The sequence below is a fragment of the Rhinichthys klamathensis genome, unplaced genomic scaffold (assembly GCF_029890125.1).
Source record: "Rhinichthys klamathensis goyatoka isolate OS25496 unplaced genomic scaffold, OSU_Roscu_1.1 h1tg000550l_1, whole genome shotgun sequence".
Taxonomy (NCBI): Eukaryota; Metazoa; Chordata; class Actinopteri; order Cypriniformes; family Leuciscidae; genus Rhinichthys; species Rhinichthys klamathensis.
Window position 1 is genome coordinate 520,159 of NW_026607021.1, and position 24,124 is coordinate 544,282.

General features: G+C 42.4%; 1 protein-coding gene across 1 annotated transcript in view; it reads left to right on the forward strand.

Moving 5' to 3' along the window:
* The first annotated feature begins 1,604 nt into the window (after positions 1 to 1,604).
* LOC130073537 (NACHT, LRR and PYD domains-containing protein 3-like) overlaps positions 1,605 to 24,124 on the forward strand; it is a 57,133-nt gene continuing 34,613 nt past the window's right edge. Inside the window, exons 1-6 of the mRNA XM_056239008.1 lie at positions 1,605 to 1,679; positions 2,422 to 2,535; positions 3,197 to 3,310; positions 12,881 to 12,994; positions 13,495 to 15,222; positions 22,787 to 22,858. Of these exons, the coding sequence (XP_056094983.1) occupies positions 1,630 to 1,679; positions 2,422 to 2,535; positions 3,197 to 3,310; positions 12,881 to 12,994; positions 13,495 to 15,222; positions 22,787 to 22,858 (2,192 nt within the window). The 5' untranslated portion in view covers positions 1,605 to 1,629. The remainder of the gene's footprint in view (positions 1,680 to 2,421; positions 2,536 to 3,196; positions 3,311 to 12,880; positions 12,995 to 13,494; positions 15,223 to 22,786; positions 22,859 to 24,124) is intronic.

The window sequence follows — 24,124 nt, forward strand, 5'->3', positions numbered from 1 at the left end:
CGCAGCACACTGGATCTGGCAGGTGAAAGCTGAGATAGGGCGGCGCCGTGCCTCGGCAACAGCGGGAGCCGCGCGGAACGCGAACCGAAACGAACCGAACCGTCCTCCTCGAAGAACGGCCGGCGGGAGCGGAGCGTCCTCACGGACAGCTTCTTGCAATGCTCACAGTCAGCTCCCTCGAGAACTGACTGTTGGCTTCACTCCCAAACAGCAACACAAAGCTGATGTGCGTGTCCCCACCCGTGATTTAACGTGGGCAGGGAACAACACAAAGCTTGCTTGCTCTCTTTTGCCATAATATATATATATATATTGCAACTTGACAGAATACACAGATGCTTGCTGAAGACACAGAAGCTGTCGCGGTCTGTTTTCAGGGGTGCTTTATAGCTTCCTGGTCGATGACGTCACCCGCCTATGACGTCTCGTTTTCGAAAAACGAGTTTTCGGTCGAAGTCCACAGTAGGCGATTGTCGAGTGCGCGCGCGCGATCATTGGTAACTAAGCAACAGTGGAGACTCAGACTGTCAGCTGTCAGCCGATGACGGTGCTGTGTGGTGTTCTGAGAATATCAGCTCAAATGGATAGTTCATCCGAATCAGATGTTGAACACACGGAGGAGGTTTGATCGTGCAAACTCGACAATCGACTACTGTGGATTTCGGCCGAAAACAGGAAGTAAATACGGGTATGTGAGCCGGCTGAATAAAGAGATTATTCCTGCCTTCGTGAAAGCTCGGATCACAGTTGAGACTGATATATCAGTCCAGGCGTCCACGATCCATTGGCAGATAGTGGCGTAAGTCGCCCGGCGCTGTCTACCCGTCTTGGTGAACGTGTGTTCATCATCCATATATAAGCCGCTCCGCATTATAAGGCGCACTGTCGTTTTTTGAGAAAATTAAAGGCTTTTAAGTGCGCCTTATAGTGCGGAAAATACGGTATACACGTGCTTCACGACGCAATCACGCAGAGCGTTCCCACCGCGTCTTAACGCAGCTCGAGTTCCCTTGAAAGGGAAGTTGCTTTATTTTATGATAGTCCGGTATAAAGAGACGAGACGTATGCTACTGACAGATAAAATAAAAACATGATTGTGATAGCCTTTATGATTGGTCTGATTTCTTCAAGTGTTCATCATGTTTTTTTACTATGCGTATCTTCATGCGTTTACTATGTTTACTATGGTAATGGTTAGCGCGAATAGTCTTTTGCATCGTGTATAAATATTTCTACCTTATACGGTGATTAGAATCCACATCAGATCACAAAGAAGGCATTCAAACATGAAAGTGAGTTAAATAATTTTAAAAGTCTTTATGCTGACAGAATCATCCGGCGCTGTCGTCTCCAGACTCAGGTAAACTCCGCCTCTGTGCGTAACCACTCCTCTAGCCCGAGCTGGCCCGCTTTGGCCCAAGGTATTCGACGGGCCAGAAATCCTGGCCTTTGGCGCCGAGTAAGCCCCGATCAAGCCCCGGAAGTGACAGTGGAAACGCGACTGGCCCTGGCACGCACTAGCACGGCCCGGCCCTGGCCCGACAGTGGAAACACAGCTATTTAGTGTTTGAATGTTTCTTCATTCAGAGTCAGTGGAGGAGATCAAACTGATTCTCCTGCATCTTCATCATGGCTGATTCACAAGCATCCAGAGATGGAGATTTTCCTCCAGGATACAGGTACTTTCAACAAACACTGTTAAATATTGTGTTACATCACAGAAAAAGATCGGTTTGATCCCACACATCAGTTTGATCAGATCATCACACACACACGGATCAAATAAACATTTATAGAATCTTTTTTTTGTGTGTGTATTTTGCCTGTTTTTGTTTTGAAAGTATCATGACATTTCTTTAATGAAAGACAAATGTTTATATTAAAGCTAAAATATGTAAGATTTTTGTAATAAAATATCAAACAATCACTTGCACAGTTAGATATATTCACTGCAGTTGTGTACTTTCAAAAGTTCCCAAAGATTTTTAATGTCAGAGAAATTCCAATTTTAAATAATGGCTGTTACTAAACAGCCATTTTTAAGTTGGGTGCATCTCTGGATGGTGATGTGAACCCAGACACGTCGGCGTTTGGCTTTCCTCCGTATTTGGGACTTCCACAACAAGTAGAGCAGCATATCTTTTATTTCAAACATGACGGAAACGTATGCCAAAAAGAAACTGTTGTTGTTTCTTTATTCGCGAGTGACGCGGACGCGTGAATGGGTTCAAAATGTTCAAGCGTCTAACGAGACGCGATAGATGCGTATTTGACGCTCTATTCGCGTTCGGTGTGAACACACCATAAGAGATTAGCGATACCTAGTGGTGAAAAAATTACATATTGTATCTTTAAATAGTTCCTCTCATAAAGAATGAACAGTAATCTAAAGGATTAAACTGAATCTGTTCTCTGTTCCAGTTCAGTCCAGCAGAAGAGCTCAAACCCAGAGTCCAGCTGTGTGTCTATGAAGAGTAACTGCTCTATGAAGCCGCCACTAAAGTTTGAGAGTGGAGACACACAGTCTGATCTTAGGTATGTCCTTTCTATGTTGTGCTTATAGTATTTTATGTTTTATGAAATTAATATTAATATACAGCAATCATTATTTTATATGAAAAAGTTAATAATTGTATTTTATTGACAAATATTTTGGTTTGTCTTGTATATTTTTTTGATTAGATCAGATAACATTTTAAGCTGTCATATGGTCATGTTACGATATGCCTCACCTATGGGGCATGTTGTCACATTTCACTTCCATCCTTTCAGGGGAAATGAAGCAAAAATGATATACTGAATTAATGAAACAAAACCACATACTTGTACTAGACGTGTGAAATTAATGGGGGAAAATAAATACTCTGAACTCCAAGTGGATTTACACAAACTGAAAAAATCAAAAAAGTGTTAGGTTGTGCCCGCTCTCCCCTTTCATTTCTATAAAAGTTATAGTTAAAAGCAACATTTATCAGTCAGTCAGTCTGTTACTAGCAATGACATCAAGTAAATGTATGCTGAGATTTTTTCCCACTGTTTAACACCAAGACGAAACATTGGCAAAACACCACTTACAGACATTAAAGCAAAAGTGTGACAACACTTCCAGGTGTTTCTTAAGACAGAAGTTTCCAGTAAAAGTGCTCAACATTTAGAAGTCTGAATGCTTTTTTATTTTACTTAGTTTTAAAACCAGTTCAGTCCAGCAGAAGAGCTCAAACCCAGAGTCCAGCTGTGTGTCTATGAAGAGTAACTGCTCTATGAAGCCGCCACTAAAGTTTGAGAGTGGAGACCCACAGCCTGATCTCAGGTATGTCATTTCTATGTTGTGCTTATAGTATTTTATGTTTTATGAAATTAATATTAATATACAGCAATCATTATTTTATATGAAAAAGTTAATAATTGTATTTTATTGACAAATATTTTGGTTTGTCTTGTATATTTTTTTTGATTAGATCCAATGTTCCCTCTAATTTTTTTTCTTGCTGAGCAAAACTTTTTTCTATTGGGCGGACATTTTTCGCCACCTGAGCAAAAATATTCTTTATACCTGACCTGTACAGCATACGTAGAAACACAATGGTTTCAACATTCAGTTGAAATTTTTTAACTTGAATGTGCCATTTCTATTTTATTTGACCCTTGATGTAACTTATTGGTATTAAATCATATTTTCGAAAAACAAGCAGTTAATTAAGAAATCACTAAATGAAGCACATTTTAGGTTACCTGATATTTTTTTTACAGTGCTGTTAACTGTACAGTCTTTACCAAGAAATCCTAAGAAAAATAATTTACAAAATCTTCTGCAGGGCAGTTCAATAATAGAATATAGTATGAAAGAAAAGTAAGCTGTTACACTGAGATGGTTTGGGAAAACCATAAAGTGTTTTAGTACAGTCAATTAATTGTGTACAGGAAGCATTAAAGCATCAAAGTTAAATGATTGTTTATTGCTTATGAATTTCCAATATTTTCTTCAGCAGGGGGTTTCAAACTTTTTAATGGCAATGACAATGAGCCCTAAACAATACCCTTGTGAGATTCTTAATTTAGGCTTATAATTGTAAAGTAGATGTAGGCTGAGTGGAATCCATAAGCGGGTCTTTATTAAAGGATCTGAGCATAAAATCCAAACAATAGTCACAATTCGTAGTCAGGTCACAGGCATTGGTCAAAACACAAGTAAAGCAATCCAAAGGCAGACAAATCCAAAAAACAGCAATCCAAAAGCGTTAGTCAAAAAGCAAAACAATGGTCATAACAGTAAATCAAAAGAGAATGTTAGAACGCTTAGTAAGGCAGAGAACTGGCAATACTTCGCAATAAGGCAGTGATAGCACATGGCTTAAATACAGAGTGACAGGAAATGACAAGACAGGAAATGATGTGGCAGGAACAGGAAGTAACAGAGTTCAATATTCAGGTGATGGCTCCCTCTGGTGGACTGGTGCCTGATCAAACGTTACAGATTCCCCTCCCCTAGGAACACCTCCAGGTGTTCCTCTCCTAGGACGACCCCTTGGTCTGGGTGCCGGACGATTTGGGTGGGCTTGGTGAAAGTCTCTGATGAGTGATGAATCCAAGATGTCCTTAGTTGCTACCCACGATCTCTCCTCCGAGCCGTATCCCTCCCAATCTACAAGGTATTGCATCTGACCCCTTCTCCTGCGAGAATCTAGGATCTCCCGAACTAGGTAGGCAGGAGCTCCATCGATCTCGAGCGGTGGAGGAGGTTCTTCGTCAGTGGTCTCGGGGCTCGATGAGCCGTGGGCCGGTTTCAGGAGGGACACATGAAAGGAAGGAGAGATGCGGTAGTTATTGGGCAACTGTAAACGGTATGTGACAGGATTAACTTGACGTACAATCTTAAAAGGGCCAACATACCTTGGACTTAATTTCTTGCAAGGAAGTTTCAGGCGTAGGTTGCGAGTGGAAAGCCACACCATTTGACCTGGCTGATACTCAGGATGAGGACGTCGGTGTTGATCAGCTTGGATCTTTTGAGATCGAACAGCTCGCTGGAGACGGACATGAGCATTGTCCCAGACCTGTTCACTTTTCTTAATCCAATCATCCACAGCAGGTACTTCAGATGGTTCCCCAGACCAGGGGAATAGGGGAGGCTGATATCACAGGACACATTGGAAGGGGGTCAGACCAGTTGAAGAGTGCTTGAGGGAATTTTGGGCATACTCTGCCCATGGAAGGTATATGCTCCATTTTTCCTGTTCCTGGCTACAGTATGATCTCAAGAATCTACCAATTTCCTGATTGAGACGTTCTACTTGTCCCTTAGCTTGAGGATGATAGCCCGATGTGAGACTGACATTGATGTTTAAATGTTTGCAAAAGGCTCTCCAAACCCGTGATGTAAACTGTGGCCCTCGGTCCGTTACGATATCATCAGGTAGTCCATAAATTCTAAAAACTTGATTAAACAGAACTTGGGCAGTTTCCATGGCAGTGGGCAAACCTTTCAATGGAATGAGACGACAAGACTTAGAGAAGCGGTCAATGGAGACCATGATGGTGGTGAATCCTTGAGAGTAAGGAAGATCAGTGACAAAGTCAATGGAAAGGTGGGACCAGGGTCGTTGAGGAATGGGTAGTGGTTTTAGTAGTCCTGCAGGCAGTTGTCGAGCTGTACGTGACTGAGCGCAGATCTGACAAGCAGTTACATAGCTATTAACATCTGCAGATAATGTGGACCACCAAAATGAATTTCTGACCAAAGCGGTGGTGCGATTAATTCCAGGATGTCCAGAAGCAAGGGATGTGTGGACCCATTGAATGATTCTGTTGCGAAGACTGGATGGAACATAGATTTTCCCAGTTGGACACTCTGGAGGGGATGGCTCTTCATGTAGGACATGCTGAATCTCTTCCATAATATCCCATTGGATGGGTGCGATGATGATGGAGCGTGGTAAGATAGTTTCTGGTCTCATGTGTGAATCAACAGAGTCATGGATACGTGACAATGCATCTGCCTTGCTATTTTTGCTCCCTGGACGGTATGTGACTGAGAAATTGAAACGTGTAAAAAAGAGTGCCCATCTTGCCTGGCGAGGATTCAAACGCTTGGCGTCTTTGATATACTCTAGGTTTTTGTGGTCTGTAATGACTTGAAAGGGATGAAGGGCACCTTCTAGCCAGTGTCTCCATTCATCAACTGCTGCCTTGATAGATAGTAATTCCTTGTTACCAATATCGTAATTGGTTTCTGCTGGAGTTAACTTTCGTGAGAAGAATGCACAGGGGTGTAACTTGCCTGGTGTTCCATGACGCTGGGAGAGGACAGCACCAATTCCACAGTCCGAGGCATCAACCTCTACGATAAAAGGAAGTCTTGGGTCAGGATGCTTAAGAATTGGAGCTGTGGTGAAACTGGACTTGAGCTTGTTGAATGCTGAAGTAGCCACTTCCGGCCACACTAACTTCCTGGGTTTTCCTTTAAGAAGTGAGGTGATGGGTGCAGCTATGGTACTGAAGTCACGGATGAATCTACGGTAAAAGTTTGCAAAGCCTAGAAATCGTTGTAACCCCTTGACAGTGCTGGGTATGGGCCAGTCCATGACAGCTTTTACTTTGGTATCATCCATTTCAACTCCAGAATAACTAATATTGTATCCCAGGAATTTGGTTGACGTAACATGGAACTCACACTTTTCGGCCTTGACAAAAAGGTCATTCTGGAGCAAACGTGACAAAATAGTTCTTACATGACAGATATGTTCTTCCATGGAGTGTGAATAGATCAGGATATCGTCTATGTAGACAATCACATACTGATTCAAGAGATCTTTGAATACTTCATTAACGAAGGACTGGAAAACTGACGGAGCATTAGCCAGCCCATAAGGCATAACCAAATACTCGTAATGCCCCCTAGTGGTGAGAAAAGCCGTCTTCCATTCATCACCCTCACGGATTCTGATGAGATTGTAGGCAGACCTGAGGTCCAATTTGGTGAAATACTGGGCCTCCCGTAATTGCTCCAGAGAAGAAGGAATAAGAGGCAAGGGATGGCGATTCTTAACAGTGATTGCGTTGAGAGCTCGATAGTCAATACAAGGTCTTAAGCTACCGTCTTTTTTGTCAACAAAGAAGAACCCAGATGCTGCAGGAGAGGTGGATGGTCTAATAAATCCATAAAATAAGGCTTCTTCAACATATTCTTCCATGGCCTTGGTTTCAGGTATGGACAATGGGTAAACACGGCTTTTAGGTGGAGAGGTGTTAGGAAGGAGGTCGATTGCACAGTCCAAGGGGCGATGAGGTGGCAACTTGGTGGCCCTGTCTTTACTAAACACCTCAGCCAAGTCAGCATACTCATTGGGGACATTATCTGGTAATGGAAAAGGATTCTTGGCTAGATGGGTAGTGCAAACTGTAAGTTTTGCGGGAAGTTCCAGACAGTGAGCGTGACAACGAGGTGACCAACGAACCAATTCCTTTTTCTTCCATGAAAATTGTGGGTCATGAGAAGATAACCAAGGATATCCAAGGATGACTGGGTTTCGTGGTGATGATATGACATAGAAAGTGATTTCTTCAGTGTGAAGCAGGCCAACTCTGAGTTTAATGGGGAGTGTTTGATGAGTGATATGACCTTTACCGATGGGACCATCATCAACGGCAGTAACAGCAATAGGTGATTCACATTTGGTCGTAGGAATGTTCAACTGCTTCACTAAATCTTGATGAATCACATTAGCAGCTGCTCCAGAATCTATTAACGCTGAGAAATGGTGGTCTAGATTAGCAACTGACAAAATGATGGGAAGTGACAAGCATAAACTGATTTGTAAAGTATTAAACATGTGACTCACTCGATAATTTGGAGAGGGGTTGGTCGTGGGTTTAATAGGACAGTTGGAACAACGATGACCTGATTCACCACAGTAGAAGCAGAGTTGATTGAGTAATCTTCTTCTCCGTTCATCAGGTGGTAAGTGAGTTCGTCCTATTTGCATGGGTTCAGTAGGACTAGACTGAGATGGTATTTGAGCAGTAGTTGCAGGCAGATAATAACCTGACTTGGGACTTGGTTGTGTTCGTAAGAGATTGTCAATTTTGATAGCAAGGGTAACGAACTGGGAGAAGTCAAGGGAGTCATCTTTACAAAGCAATTCTTCTTGTAATTTAGCAGACAGACTTGAACGAAAAATGTGCTTCAAAGCAACATCATTAAACCCACTTTGGGCTGCAAGGGTGCGAAACTGGATAGCATAGTCAGAAGCAGATCTGGTACCTTGACGTAGCTGAGTTAGTTGAGAAGCTGCGTCCATGCCCCCAGCAGGATATTGGAAGACATCACGAATCAATTGAGTGAAGTATTTGTATGACTGTTTGATACGGGTGTCGTGATCCCAAACAGCTGTGGCCCACTCTAAGGCCTTCCCGGTAAGCAAAGTCATGATAAAGGAACACTTTGTATGATCTTGGCTAAACTTTTCAGTTTGATTGGAAAAATAAATAGAACACTGTGGTAGGAAACCAGTGCAGTTGTCAGGAGAGCCATCAAACTTATCGGGTAAAGCGAATCTTACCGGGTCAGGACGTGGGGCAGGAAGAGAATGAATATACTGTGTCAGATGCTCGTTTGAGGCTTGCAGTGTCCGTAACTGGTGTTGAAAACCATTGAGCAGATCCTTTTGATACTCAATGGTAGAGAGGAGTTGAGCGACTTCCGCTGGATTCGCGCCGGGCGAAGTATTCTGTAAAGTAGATGTAGGCTGAGTGGAATCCATAAGCGGGTCTTTTTTAAAGGATCTGAGCATAAAATCCAAACAATAGTCACAATTCGTAGTCAGGTCACAGGCATTGGTCAAAACACAAGTAAAGCAATCCAAAGGCAGACAAATCCAAAAAACAGCAATCCAAAAGCGTTAGTCAAAAAGCAAAACAATGGTCATAACAGTAAATCAAAAGAGAATGTTAGAACGCTTAGTAAGGCAGAGAACTGGCAATACTTCGCAATAAGGCAGTGATAGCACATGGCTTAAATACAGAGTGACAGGAAATGACAAGACAGGAAATGATGTGGCAGGAACAGGAAGTAACAGAGTTCAATATTCAGGTGATGGCTCCCTCTGGTGGACTGGTGCCTGATCAAACGTTACAATAATATGATAAAATATAGGCCTAATATAATATAATATAATATAATATAATATAATATAATATAATATAATATAAAAAAATCGAATTGAAGTATTTGAAGTGATATAATATATCAGTTTAAATGCTTCAATTTGTTTACATATTAATTATAGTATTATATTATGAAAACAAACTGAAACATTTAAATAGATCTAATAGCTAAATATGTTTAAGAAAAGTGAATGTGAACTCTTTTATAATCTATAACCATGCCTGAAACTCCCGCACACACAAAAACATCTATTTAAACTAATGATGTATTTTGAGTTTGCACGCGGGTGGGTGTGTAATTGTTACCGTTCTGTGTCCATCAACCAGTGGCGGTTCTACATTGAATTACACCCTGGGCGAGACCCCCTTCGAGCGCAGGGTACCATTAGCTCATTGGTTACTGCCTCGAATTCTATGCATGGCACACTTTTAGTTATGACTTGTTAAACTATACTTTGTCACGAAATAGAGTTTTTAAAAGTGAAAGTGGCCGAGAGATACTTATGTAGTAACACAATACTTATCTCTTAAATAATTTCTAATAACTCTAATATTAACAACTATCCAAACTGTTTTAGACCTAAAATAGCTTAGGCCTTAAATGTCAGAGAAAAGGACAGAATCAGAGATTATTTTTTAATAGAAAATTGTACTTTGCATATTATAGGCTACTGTAAAAACACATAATTATAGTTGATTTTAGTTGATCATTATGAAAATTATTTTAATTTCATGAATATAGTGACCAAAATGATCACGGTTAAACACAGAATCTTGTTCAAAAAGTAGGCCTAATACACAATGAAATCTATTCACCAAGTTAATAACATTAAAGATGATGGCCAAATTTTAAAGGAGTGTGTTTTATGTTATCTACTAACATGTACACGTTCAAATAAACTTTTGACAAAAAAGGTTTTATAAAAAGATAAACCTCACATATTTCAGCCTTTAAATCATCTTTATAAAAAGCATGGGTCAATAAAGATAAATTCCTGGGCCCGTATTCCTAAAGAATCTTAATGTAAAAAGTAGCTCCTAGTGACAAAATTCTAAGAAAATTCTTAGAAATGTGGGCGTTTACTCTTAAAATTAAAGAAAAAATCCTAGTAAAGAAAAAAGTAATTCAGAAAGCATCTTAACCCTTAAAAGAGGTCTTAAGGTCAAAATTGTTAGGAGTATGGATGAGGACTTTTAAGAGGCTTAAGAGTTTCTTTAGCAGAGGAGAAAATGACAGAACGATGAAGAGGGAGAAGAAATGTGATGCAGACAATAGATGACGACAGTGAGTTAATAAGACGCTATAGATGAGATTGTGCAGTGATCATGTTTGTGACTGATCTTATTAGAGACACGCTAATATCTCCGACACAGCGCAGGAATGCCATAACGCCAGAAATGATCACTACATTAAGATATTTGGCAAATGGGAAAATGCAATAAAGCAATAGTGATTTGGGTCTGTGACAACCTTCTGTAAGCAGTGATCACACAAACATTACAGCACTTTCAGAACCTCTTATTGTGTCGCAGTTCATTTAGTTTCCACTGGACATTCCCACCTTGCAGGCTCAAAAAACTGTATTTATGAATATAGCAGGCTTCCCTGGTGCGCACAAGCAGGGGAATGAACCGTTAATAATGTGCGCTATAAGCTCCCACGTCCGCTTCTCGCTCCATGCTTTGACACCCTGCCCGAATTTTCCTTTAAGGACGGCCTAGTGTTCATCCACTAACTCGGCTAACAGTAAACACGGTTCTTCTGACCAGTCAGGCTTTCTCGTCTTTCTTGTTTTTTAATCCATGTTTTCAAAACAAACATTCAAACCACCACTTAAATAGACAGCAATCAGTGTAATTGGAAAGAGTGGAACAATTTTTATCATTCTAAGCCAATCAAATTAACAGCAAGGTAAAAAAAAGGATTTATATACATAAATATAATGTGCGTGTGTGTGTGTGTGTGTGTGTGTAAACTCTATACTTAAAATGGCTCTTTTTTTTCCTTCTTGGACAACCAACCAATCACAGTCTTCAAAAGATTGTGTCATACATAGCAACGGGGTCAGCCCCGCCTCCTCACTAAGATGAGAGTTTTTGTCTTTTCCTTACTCAGAGTTGCTCTCAGATCGGTCCCGAATCACTCTTAAGCTAAGACTCCTACGTAAAAGTTTTTAAGGTAAATTAAGAGTTTTCTAAAAGGATTCTTAGATTCTTTAGGAATACGGGCCCTGACATTTATAATGCACTGTAGCTTATTTTTTATTATTAATAGTAAAATTCGGTCCGATTTTCCCATGGCTGTCGTTGCTATACAACCATGCACTGCGCTCTCCACAACGACAAAGAAGTTTTAGTAGCTAATGGATTTCCACCACAGAAAAACGCTTGCTGTAGCTCTGCTAAAAGATTTATTTACGGAGAAGAGAAAAACACCCGCGTGTTTGGGTGCACCCCCATACTGAAAAGATTAAAAATGTTCATCTCGCTGCTCCTGGAAAAAATGAGCGCGTCGCTTCAATTATGAGCGCGCTTCCCGTGCGCCTACATTTGAAATAACGACCTCGAGCGCGCAAAAGACGCGATATGTGAACGGCCCCTTGGTGAGCTACCTCCAATCTGGAGACCCCTTTGACATCGCTTCTGTGCACGGCACCTTCTCAGCAAGCAGGGGCGCCATTGCCAATAATTGAATTGAAATGATAGAAAATAGAAAAACTTCGCGGCGCAGAGGATTTTTTTAACTGCTCGTGCCGCCCCCCATGTGACATGAAAAAATGCCGCCCCGGGCGACTGCCCGCTTCGCCCGTGCCTAAAACCGCTACTGCCATCAACCGTTATTTCCACCACTTTAATCAAACCACTCTTCTTTAAAACATGATGATGTGATTTTATTTCACATGTCTATGCGTTTCTCGTTGCCTCTCGTATTGAGCTATTTGGACCGCACACACGACTCACTGCCAATCACACGCGCTCACATCGTTCTCTTTCTATGAAACCTGTAAACTGCATTCACCAGTTTTCACTCTATAGCGGTTGACCAGAGCACTGAAATTATTTCTCACTTAAACTACAATCAAATGGATTTCCCCACCCATTTCGCGTCAGTCCTCTGCGTGGCATTTTATTCTTTTCTGCGCGGCCGAGGCATCAGAAGTGCGCGGCCGCGCACGCACGCAGCTTAGAGGGAACATTGATTAGATCAGATAACATTTTAAGCTGTCATATGGTCATGTTACGATATGCCTCACCTATGGGGCATGTTGTCACATTTCACTTCCATCCTTTCAGGGGAAATGAAGCAAAAATGATATACTGAATTAATGAAACAAAACCACATACTTGTACTAGACGTGTGAAATTAATGGGGGAAAATAAATACTCTGAACCCCAAGTGGATTTACACAAACTGAAAAAATCAAAAAAGTGTTAGGTTGTGCCCGCTCTCCCCTTTCATTTCTATAAAAGTTATAGTTAAAAGCAACATTTATCAGTCAGTCAGTCTGTTACTAGCAATGACATCAAGTAAATGTATGCTGAGATTTTTTCCCACTGTTTAACACCAAGACGAAACATTGGCAAAACACCACTTACAGACATTAAAGCAAAAGTGTGACAACACTTCCAGGTGTTTCTTAAGACAGAAGTTTCCAGTAAAAGTGCTCAACATTTAGAAGTCTGAATGCTTTTTTATTTTACTTAGTTTTAAAACCAGTTCAGTCCAGCAGAAGAGCTCAAACCCAGAGTCCAGCTGTGTGTCTATGAAGAGTAACTGCTCTATGAAGCCGCCACTAAAGTTTAAGAGTGGAGACCCACAGCCTGATCTCAGGTATGTCATTTCTATGTTATGCTTATAGTATTTGATTTTTATGCATTTTTTTATAATATACAGCAGTTTAATGATTTCAAATCCTGTACGTTTCCATCTATTAATGATTATCATTGTGCTCTTGTGTAAAGCTCTATGTATTGTATTGTTAATACATTCACACACTGTAAAACCTATTGGTCTGTTACTCAGTTAATGACAAAATTACATCAATTTCAGTGTGTCTGATTCTTTATTCTCTTCATTCTGATTTAAGGTCAAATCTTCCACCCAGACCAGTTAAAAACAAAACTGTGTTCAAGCCTGTGATTCAACCACAAAACTTTAATGAAAGCATGTGTCCTGGTTTCAGGTAAAATGCAGGACTTTAGTTGATGTTGTTCAATTTTAGGTGCTGCAATTCACATCACACAAACACATGATTAATGATGGAAAATGTTTTCATTTATGGTTATTTATTTCTCTAACTTGTGTAATAATGTGGTATTTTAATCTTACAGCCATGACTCTAAACAAGTTCTCAACACATTGAGATCAAATCTGAGACAGAAGTTTGAGTGTGTGTGTGAGGGAATATCAAAGCAGGGAAACCCAACACTCCTGAATGAGATCTACACAGAGCTCTACATCACAGAGAGTGGAAGTGGAGAGATCAATAATGAGCATGAGGTGAGACAGATTGAGACACAGTCCAGGAGAGCAGAAACAGCGGACACACCGATCAAATGCAGTGACATCTTTACACCTTTACCTGGACAAGACAAACCCATCAGAACTGTGCTGACAAAGGGAGTCGCTGGCATTGGAAAAACAGTCTCTGTGCAGAAGTTCATCCTGGACTGGGCTGAAGGGAAAGAGAATCAGGACGTCCAGCTCATATTCCCACTCGCTTTCAGAGAGCTCAACTTGATGAAGGACAAAACACTCAGTCTTTCAGATCTTCTTCATCGCTTCTTCCCTGAAAGCAGAGAAATGGCCATATCCAGTGATGAGTATAAAGTGCTGTTCATCTTTGATGGTCTGGATGAGTGTCGTCTGTGTCTGGATTTTCAGAGCGATGTGAGGTTGTGTGATGTGACTGAATCAGCCTCAATGGACGAGCTGCTGACGAACCTCATTGTGGGGAATCTGCTTCCCTCGTCTCTCATCTGGATCACCTCCAGACCAGCAGCAGCGGATCTCGTCCCCTCTGAGTGTGTCCATCGAGTGACAGAGGTACGAGGCTTCAGTGACACACAGAAGCAGGAATACTTCAGGAAGAGAATCAGTGATAAGAGTCTGGCCCGCAGGATCATCTCACACCTGAAGTCCTCAAGGAGCCTCTTTATTATGTGCCACATCCCAGTGTTCTGCTGGATCTCAGCCACTGTTCTAGAGAAGATGTGGAGTGAAGCAGAGAGAGGAGAGATTCCCAAGACTTTCACTCAAATGTACACACACTTCCTGCTCATTCAGACCAACATCAAACATGAGAAGGACTATGAGAAGAAAGTGAAAGATGAAGACATGATTGTCAAACTGGGGGAACTGGCGTATCGGCAGCTTGAGAAAGGCAACCTGATCTTCTATGAGGAAGACCTGAGCGAGTGTGGCATTGATGTGGCAGAAGCATCAGTTTACTCAGGATTGTGCACTCAGATCTTCAGAGAGGAGTTGGGCTTGTGTCAGGGGAAAGTCTTCAGCTTTGTTCATCTGAGCATTCAGGAACATCTAGCAGCTCTATATGTGCATCTCTCCTTTATCAACAATAACATCAATGTGTTTGACCAGATTACCAAATCAACTAATGGAGGCACAGTGTCCCTATCTGATCTCCATCAGAGAGCTGTGGATGAGGCTTTACACAGTAGAAATGGGCATCTGGACCTTTTCCTTCGTTTCCTTCTGGGTCTGTCAGTGAAGTCTAATCAGAGTCTCTTACAAGAACTAAAGACACAGACAGCAAACAGCTCTCACAACAATGAGGAAACAGTTGACTATATTAAAGAGAAGATCAGTGAGAGTCCCTCTCCAGAAAAATACATCAATCTGTTTCACTGTCTGAATGAACTGGGTGATCTTTCTCTAGTGAACGAAGCTAAACCTCATACGAGCATGTGGTGTGGAGGAGTATGTGATGTGAAACTCTCCTCGTCTCAGTGGTCAGCTTTAGTGTTTGTGTTGTTGTCCTCAGAGAAGACACTGAAGGAGTTTGACCTGAACAGATTTATGGGATACATATTTCATCGGTAGGTAACACTGAGTGCAATCATTACAGTCTAAAACATTATGAACAAAGAGAAACTCAGAGATCAGAGGTGTTTAAATCACGAGGCACAGACTGATTTCTGGGATATTGTAGAAAATTTGCGGGTGTTTCTCTAACCGTGGCTGTGTCCTAGTAAGGCTGCATATCTCGACTGCCACGTCATCAAGCGCCTCTGAAGGCCGTCTCAGTTTGAAGGATCTTTTGAAGACAGACTTCATTTTTTGAAGGATAGATCAAGTGTATCCTTTGTGTTCTTCAATCTCCCACAATCCTTTGCACACATTCCAGTTCATGTAAAATAACTGATGGAAAACGGGTCGGCACTGAGTTTATCTGAGTTCATTGTGAAATTTAAGACACAGATAATGTATTTGAAGATAAAGGCATACATGTTATCTTTTGTTTCTGTGTGAATTAATCACTAAACACTAAACTGACAATAATGTAAGACACTGGGAGACACAGACAGCTGTCATTGCATTAATAAAAAAGCTAGTCAGTGTTGTGCCTGAACGCGTTCATATTTTGGGCGAACGTGAACTGAATGTACTGTATCACTGCCTGATGAACGTTACTGTGAACTCGTCATTCTGGTGTCTCTGAACGGCAGCACTCTCAGTTTAACTTCGTTCAATAGGATGCCAAATTTCTCTAGAGCGTTTCAGGCGAAAACCCGGCTAAAACACACCGTAAACGGGCCTTATTATGTAGCGGAAAAAACACACAATCTGGCAACACCAGCCACCAGTGTCGCACCCTTTTTTACAGTCTATGGTCACAACGCCGCATGCGTTGCTATGAAACTAAAACGCCCCCTAGTGGACTGGATAAAAAATGTCTGCTTTCAAACTAAAACACATGACATGTGGAAATAATATAACATAACATCACGTGTTATAAACCATAGACATTACAACCCTCCTTTCGTTACTCTATTCATCCTGACTGGGTATCTACGAACAGGTGACTGTGACCCCGGGGGGTCAGGGGCTACAGGTTCTGGGGTTTGTTTAGGAAGAGTTTCAGTTCAGTTCATGGCATCTCGTCCACCACTCATGACTTTCAAACCACAGGACTGAGAGGGGTGATTTGCATTTGCTGGTAGAGTCTTGAAGTGAGATGTATTTCTGGTGATGACATGATTATTGTGTTTGGCTGTCACCATGGAACCTTTGACAGCAATAACCTTGTACGGCTGGGGGTTGTAGGCAGGGCATAGCTTCCCTTCCTTCTTTTGACGACACAGGACCACGTCGCCCTCTCTCAAAGCCACCGGAGCAGCACGGCGCATCCGGTCAGCAATTTTGTTTCATCCTGTTCTTTGCCAGGGCATCTGCCTGTCGTAGTGGTGCGTCCGTCAGAGACTGGAAGGAAAGAGGAGATCCAGGTAGCTTGATTCGTCTCCCAAACAGCACATCGGCAGGAGCCATTCCAGTCGAGCAGTGAGGCGTGGTACAGTAATTGCAGAGGAACGCGTATAGAGTGTTTCCATGGGCGACCTTCAACATGTGTAGCACGTATAGCCTTTTTTAAGGGTACACATAAAACATTCAGCCTCTGCATTAGCCTGAGGCCAGAGTGGAGTTATCTTCCTATGTCTGAAGCCTAGATATGTTGCGAAATCTGTCAATTCTGAGCTTTGGAAAGGTGGACCATTATCTGTTTTGACCTCAAGCGGAATTCCCAGTGTTGAGAATATTTTGTCTAGTTTAGAAATTGTGACTCTGGCTGACGTGGACTGCAGAATCTCCACCTCTGGATACCTGGAGTATTCATCAATAACCACCAAAAGGTAATCACCGGAGGGCAACGGACTACAAAAGTCTGCACCAACTTTTTCCCATGGTGATGAAGGCAGCTCAGACATGCAGAGAGGTTCTTGTGTGTGATTGCTATCATGGTTTCCACCTGTCTGTCAATGCCAGGGAACCAAACTTTCTCCCTGATAAGTTTCTTTGTTTTGAGTAACCTCTGGTGGTCTCCGTGTGCAAGTGATATTGACTTGTAAAGACTGGGGATAACGATCTTTGTGCCATGCAGTACAGTGTCGGTCAATCAGTTGCGGTTACTGTCAGTTCATCTTTGATTTTATGGAATGATTTCATTGCAGTACCATCAACTCCATCGGCAACATCCTGTTTTTCAGACAGAGACTCCCATGAGCCTCCTTTGATGAATTGGATGACTTTGGGGTCAGCTGTTGTTGCATTCTGAATTTCTGTTAATGGCATTGCCTGAGGGACGGCGTTTGCAGTAAGAAAGTTCACATATTCTTCCACTTGTTGATTAATGTTTAAAACTTCCTGAAAGCCATGTGAAACGTGTGGGGTGGCGTGACATGTAATCCACTGGGTTATCCTTGCCAGACTTGTAACGGACTGTGTAGTTGTAAGGCTGAAGGCGTAGACTCCAGTGTTTTATACAAGCAAGCGGCTTGGATTTGGGGTTATTGAAAATCCATTCCAAAGGTTTGTGGTCACTGAAAAGGGTAAATGACGCCCCATTAAGATACATGTGAAAATGTTCACAGCCCAACACAATGGCGAGAGCCTCACATTCGGTTTGTGAATACTTCGATTTAATGAGTGACAAGGCTCTGCTTGCATAGCTTATCACTCTGGCTGGTTCATGTGGGCCATTTCTCTGTGCCAACACGGCCCCAAGACCCACAGGACTTGTATCAACCACCAGCTCAGTTAATTTGTACTGGTCAAAATAGGTCATGACAGCATCACTTGTTAGACTTTGTTTCATTTCATCAAGGCACTTATGATGTTCCTCTGTCCAAGTCCACCGAACATGTTTTTTGTAAGTTCCCTCAACGGTTGAGTTACACTGGCAAAATCTTTGATGAAGCGGGCACTGTAGTTTGCCATGCCGAGAAGGCTGCGGACCTCGCTGGCATTGGTTGGGGCAGCAGCATCATGTAGCGCCTGAACTTTCTTGGGATCTGGAGAGAAACCCCCATCTGAGAATGTGTAGCCGAAGAAGTCTAAAGTGGGTTGTGCATTTTGCCTTGTTAAGAGGCAGGTTCTACTCTTTAAGTCGCTGAAATGTTGCCTTTAAAGCTTGATCATGACTAACCTTCCTTCTGCCAAACACCAGAAGGTAATCACTCAGATTAATGACTCCTTGGATACAATCCAGGGCTTGCTGAATGCCGTTTTAAAATACCTCTGTGGCCGAGGAAACTCCGAAGCTCAGTCTTTTGTAACGTCGCAGTCCTACATGAGTGGAGAATGTTGTGATATATCGTGATGATGGCTCCAGTTCCAGCTGATTATATCACAGTTTAAATGCAGTTTTGAGAAGAACCTGGCTCCATTGAGCGCTTGTATTACGTCATCTACTGTAGGTGTGAGATGTCTTTCTCGTTCGATGGCTTGATTTGGTATCCTCATGTCCACACAAATGCGCACTGCTTCTGGGTCTTTTGGCTTTGGAACAGGAACAATTGGAGAAACCCATGGAGTGGGCCCGTCCACTTTTTCGATGATGTCAAGTTCCTCTAAACGTTGTAATTCAGCTTCAATTCGCTTCCTGATATGGAACGGTACTCTTCTGTGAGGTTGCGTGACTGGAGGAACGTCTTTCTTTATGTGCAGCTTGACTTCTGTCCTTTAATTTTCCCATCCCACAAAAGAGGTCACCATACTCAGTGAGGAGATCACCTATTGCATTCATCTCCATCTGGTTTAAGGTCTGTGTTAGACTTATATTAGTCCCAATTGACTGGCAGTGTCATAGCCAAGTAAACTGCTATTACTGCCTTGAAGTACTTGGAAGGTTGCATTTGTGAATCGTGATTTGGATTCCACCAGTGAGGTGAATTTTCCCAGGGTAGGCAGTGCGGTACTTGAACCATACGGAAAGATGGGAACTGTGCATTTAGTGAGTGAGGGCTTATGTCTCAACTGTAATAAATATCAAATATCAACTGTAATATTGATATTTACAGTTGCCCCATAATCAAGCATCACTTGTATCTTACAGTCACTAACCTTTATCTTTGCATATTATCTTTGTTTTTAGTCTGGTAACTGTGTATACATATCCCTCCGAGGACTCTGTGTCTGCGGGACCTGCTGCTTGGGTTGTAATGCTCCTGATTCCACTGGTGTGTACATAGTGCACTTCATGTCTGTCTCTGATGCGGTTTTGTGGACATTTAGAGCGACAACATTTGGCAAAATGTCCTTGTTTTCCTCAAGCATCGCATCATTTACCCCATGCTGGGCATACCATTCTCTAAATGTGTGAAAATGTACCGGAGCAGTTGTAGCATCTTTTCTTTCCCGCCCCTCTTCCCATTTCAACAGCTATAATGTTTTCCCGTGGATTTTCTTGTGCTGCATCTTGTTGTGTTTGTTCCATTCCTGATGCTTGAATCTCAGTAAGTGCTATGGTTCTGCCGAGTGACAGGAGTCCCGTCAACGTCATCTCTGGTTTCTGTAGTGCTTGACACTGCAATTTATTACACACGCATGTTTGAATAATCATAGTTTTAATCTCTCTTTCAACATCCGAAAAGTCACATGTTGCTGCTAAGTGCCGTAGCCGTACGCGATAGGAGTCAAGTGTTTCCCCTGCTAGTTGTTGAGCTTGTCTGAATTTGTAAGTCTCATAGGTGATGTTGATTTTAGGGGAAAAATACTCACTTAGCTTGTCTTTTGCGCATTTATAGTCCTTTGCTTCTCCGGTGTCAGAAAGTTTGTCAAAAATGTCCTGTACACCATCCCCAGCATAATGCAAAAGCATTGCACATTTCCTTGTATCATCATTTATATCCAGAGCAACAATGAAGTTTTCAAAGCGCTGTAACCACTTCTTCCAGCGGATGGAGGAGTTTTGATCGTCAGTGATATCAAAAGCAGGGAATGACGGCGGTGCAGCTTCCATGTTCGAGGAGGGGAGAGTAAAAGTTAAATCCTCGTCGCCATTGTAAAGGTTTTGAATAAGACTCTGACACAGTAAAGTAGCTTTCAGACCTTTTCACTAGTTCACACTTACATATAATTATAGGGAGAAAGTTTAATGCGTATTTGGCGTGCTGTCCGGGGGAAGGGCTTCGAGCTCGGAATTCGGCCCGAACCCATAATACTCCCCCATAAAAGCCCCCATAACTCGGGACAGCACTCGTAAAATTATGCGGAATTAGACCCCCCAAAAAGTGAAAGGCATGAGAAGGTATTTACTAAAGAACGAGCTTGACCGTTCGACCGTGAGGGCGCTCGCAACATCTGACGGGAACTTGGATGCTCGCGGCTTTGGACGGATAAGCCCCGCCAGCAGTTGAACTGACAGCTCGATGACGCCGGATTTAAATGAGCTTGATTATGGAACGAGTTTATCCGTTCGACCGGGAGGGCTCTCGCAGCGTCCGACGGGGCTTTGAAGCTCGCGGCATTGGTCGGGTAAGCCCCGCCAGCAGTCGAACTGAAGCTCTAGTACAACGCTAGAATTGCACGGGCATGCGTCAGGAAAAAACGAGTTTAGCCGTTCGACCGGGAGGGCTCTCGCAGCGTCCGATGGGGCTTTGAAGCTCGCGGCATCGGACGGGTAAGCCCCGCCAGCAGTTGAACTGAAGCTCTAGTACAATGCGAAAATTGCGCAGCATGCTTCGGGAAAAACGAGATTTAGCCGTTTGACCGGGAGGGCTCTCGCGGCATCCAACGGGAGCTTGGGTGCTCGCAGCATTAGACGGGTAAGCCCTGCCAGCGATCGAACGCAGGGCGTCCGGTGAACTCGGTCGGGGAGCTCGACCAGCGCTTCGAAGGGGGCTGGGACACGGAAATAGACTCCTCATCGCCCAACGAACGGGGAGCCCGCACAGCGACGCGAGCGCGGCCGTCCAACGACGATTAAGACAGGCAGGCTCTCACTGCGATTCGGACGGGAGGGCTCGACCAGCGCTTCGGGAGGGGGACAGGGCCCGGCCTACGAACGAGGAGCCATCACTGCGTACGAAACGGGGGAGCCTGCAATTGTAAAAATACACGGTATATTAGACATACTTATTGAAACGGGCGTGAATACGGTGGGCCAGAAATGGTTGAAGTGGTTTGGAGAGTGACAATGAATGGAGCGCAACAGGTGGTGGGAATTAACGAATTAATAGGTTAGTGCTTGGTGAGCGTTTCTGATGTGGAAGCGGCTGGATCTGACGTAGGTAATGAGAGCTTCAGATGACCAGCGACCAAGGGTTTGAATTTGTTGCTGGGAGAGACCTTTTTGTGCGGCTGTGGTTACTGCTCCGTTGCGAAAAGAATGACTTGAAAATTGGTTTGCTGCAATGCCGGACTGGATGAGAACTGCTTTAAGATGTTTTTTGGAACCAGAAACCTGTGGCTGGATGATTGAAATCGACAGCAAAGAGTGGATCGAGTTGGGATTAGAACGTCTATGCTGCAAGTAGTTTATAAGAGAATGATACGGTTGAATGGGAGTTAGCAAATTGAAAATGTAAACTAAGTTACCTTTCTTTACACTATCCGTTTTGCTTTAATGAAGAAAGATAATGTTTCGTTATCTACGATCTGCAAGTCTGAAATTGTAGGGTGGATATTCTAATCGAATTTAGACGTAAATGCTAATTCGGAGCAGCGAAGGAAGTGCTTGGAGGATGGAATCGATAGAGGTATACAGAAGGGGTTTTAGCGGATGGTTTATGGGAGGATCGGCTGAGAATAATGAGTGACTGGAGTTGGAATTGAATCCGCTTCTGGCGCCAGCGTCCTGAATTTCTGAAAAGAGAAACGAGAGAGAGTCTGCAATTTGATTTTGTGCGCCTGTAACGTGCTTGGCAGTTATATAAACTGCTCGCAAGCGGAAATCCAGATGAGGCGTCTGGGGGCCGGGGAGACGCGAACCAGCGACCTTGGTAAATATCCCCCAAACTAGGGATGTCAAATTTCTCAAATTCCCATGATCGATAGTCGTTTAAATCATTTAGATTAACGATCAATTCATTGATTAATCGTTCGCCTTAATACTGCAATATGACTGCTGCAGTGGCATATGGCCAACAGCATGACAGGGTCTGCAAATGCTGCTCAAAACGCTATATTTGCACAAAACAAAAGGCTGCGAAAGCACACGCAAACTTATAGTCGTGATGAAGGTGTAAAATAGTCCCAAACATAACTCCGGTGTGTGTCATTCCGGAACTAATCGAGGGGGCTGTGTGTGCGCGCGGGCGCAGTGCGGCTTCCCCAGCGGTGGGAGCTACGCGTGTGACTTTATCATTTCAAATAGCCTACAACTTGTTAAACACAAAATACTTCTTTATTCATGAAAATATACGCATTTGACAGGACAAAAGGGACATTGACAAGATAAAGAAAGAAAAAACAAATCTGTGTTGCTGAATACGAGGCTTCTACAGTTATAGATAGCCTACTCAACTTTTTCACATGTCCTTTATAAAGCAGTGTTTAATTGAAAATATTTGAGGGTTTTTAGGAAGGTATAGTGTATTATTTATGTTATGAATTATTATTGTTAGCATTAATAATTAACTTATTTATTTTTTTATTTTCAATTAGTGGCAATAAAAACTCAGCAGATGAAGTTCTTAAGAAGCTGATGCCGGTGGTTACAGCAACTAGATACGCTCGGTAAGTAACACTGAGAACAAACATCACTGTTAATACATTATAACAGTTCTTACTTAAACATTATAAATCAATGATTTAACAAATAATATGAATGTCACACTTCAGCTTTTAAATCAAAATGGAATAAAATGCAGGGAAATAACTATTATTACATTCATTAAAAGCAAAGCTATTGAAACAACATGATCAAATTCATCAAATTAATTTCACATCTGTTCATATGATGTAAAAGAATTAATATGTTTCAGTGTGAAGCGTTTGCTGTATTTCTCCTGCACTGTGAGTACATGTGTTTGATCTGTAAATGATGAACACATGAGCTGCTCCTCATTAAGCTGAAACTGCAGGACTGCTAGTCACACTGACAAACATCATGATATACATTTAACACCCTTTACTTTAAACACACTCGATCTCAGCACAGTCAGGATTAACACAGTCCATTCATTGTAATTTTAGGAGAAAACTGGATATTGTAGAGATTTTTCTCCAGGTTTCAAATCTACGTCACAGATTATGACATGGAGAAACACTATAGTACATCGATGACACGTCAGTGTGTGTGTTATTAATGAGTGTAGCAAAGTTCGTTTGTGGGTGAGGAAGAAAAACACAGGGTCGGCGATACTGGGACTCGTACGGACTTTATTAACTCAGAATCAAACAAAATAAAAGGCGCGCACACAGCGCATTCACCGTAGTTTCTCTACAGCACAGCACAACTTCAATCAAAACTCTTTCCAAGCTGATTCAGCTCTCGTTGCTTTCTACAGCACTCTTTCCTCTCGATCGCCGCACAAGTCCCAGTCCTTTCTCTCTCACCCGCATTCTCAATCTGCGCGGCTTATATCTGTCTTTCCACGCCAATCACTGCAATCAGACACAGGTGTTCATCATCTGCACTTGACCCGCTTACTCACCGCACAGCTTATTGACTCCTCTCTCACCACAGACTTCGCGAAAACCACGCCCCCCTGGTCACAATGAGACTGTGTGTTCTTATCCTATGAGAATACATTCCTCTTATTTATGACAGCACATGGTGTTTTTATATGACAGACGCTTCAAACTGTAAAATCACGAAGTAGTTTAGAGAGGCGTTCATGGGTCGCATGATTCATTTGAACAACTATTTGATTCGTATCACGATTCGTGGTTGTCGATACGATTCAAGGACGATATTGGTTAATTTAGAGCGATACGATCCGAAACGATTCAGTGACTTTTTAGCCAAAAATTCAACCAGTGTGACTGAAATAAATCCTT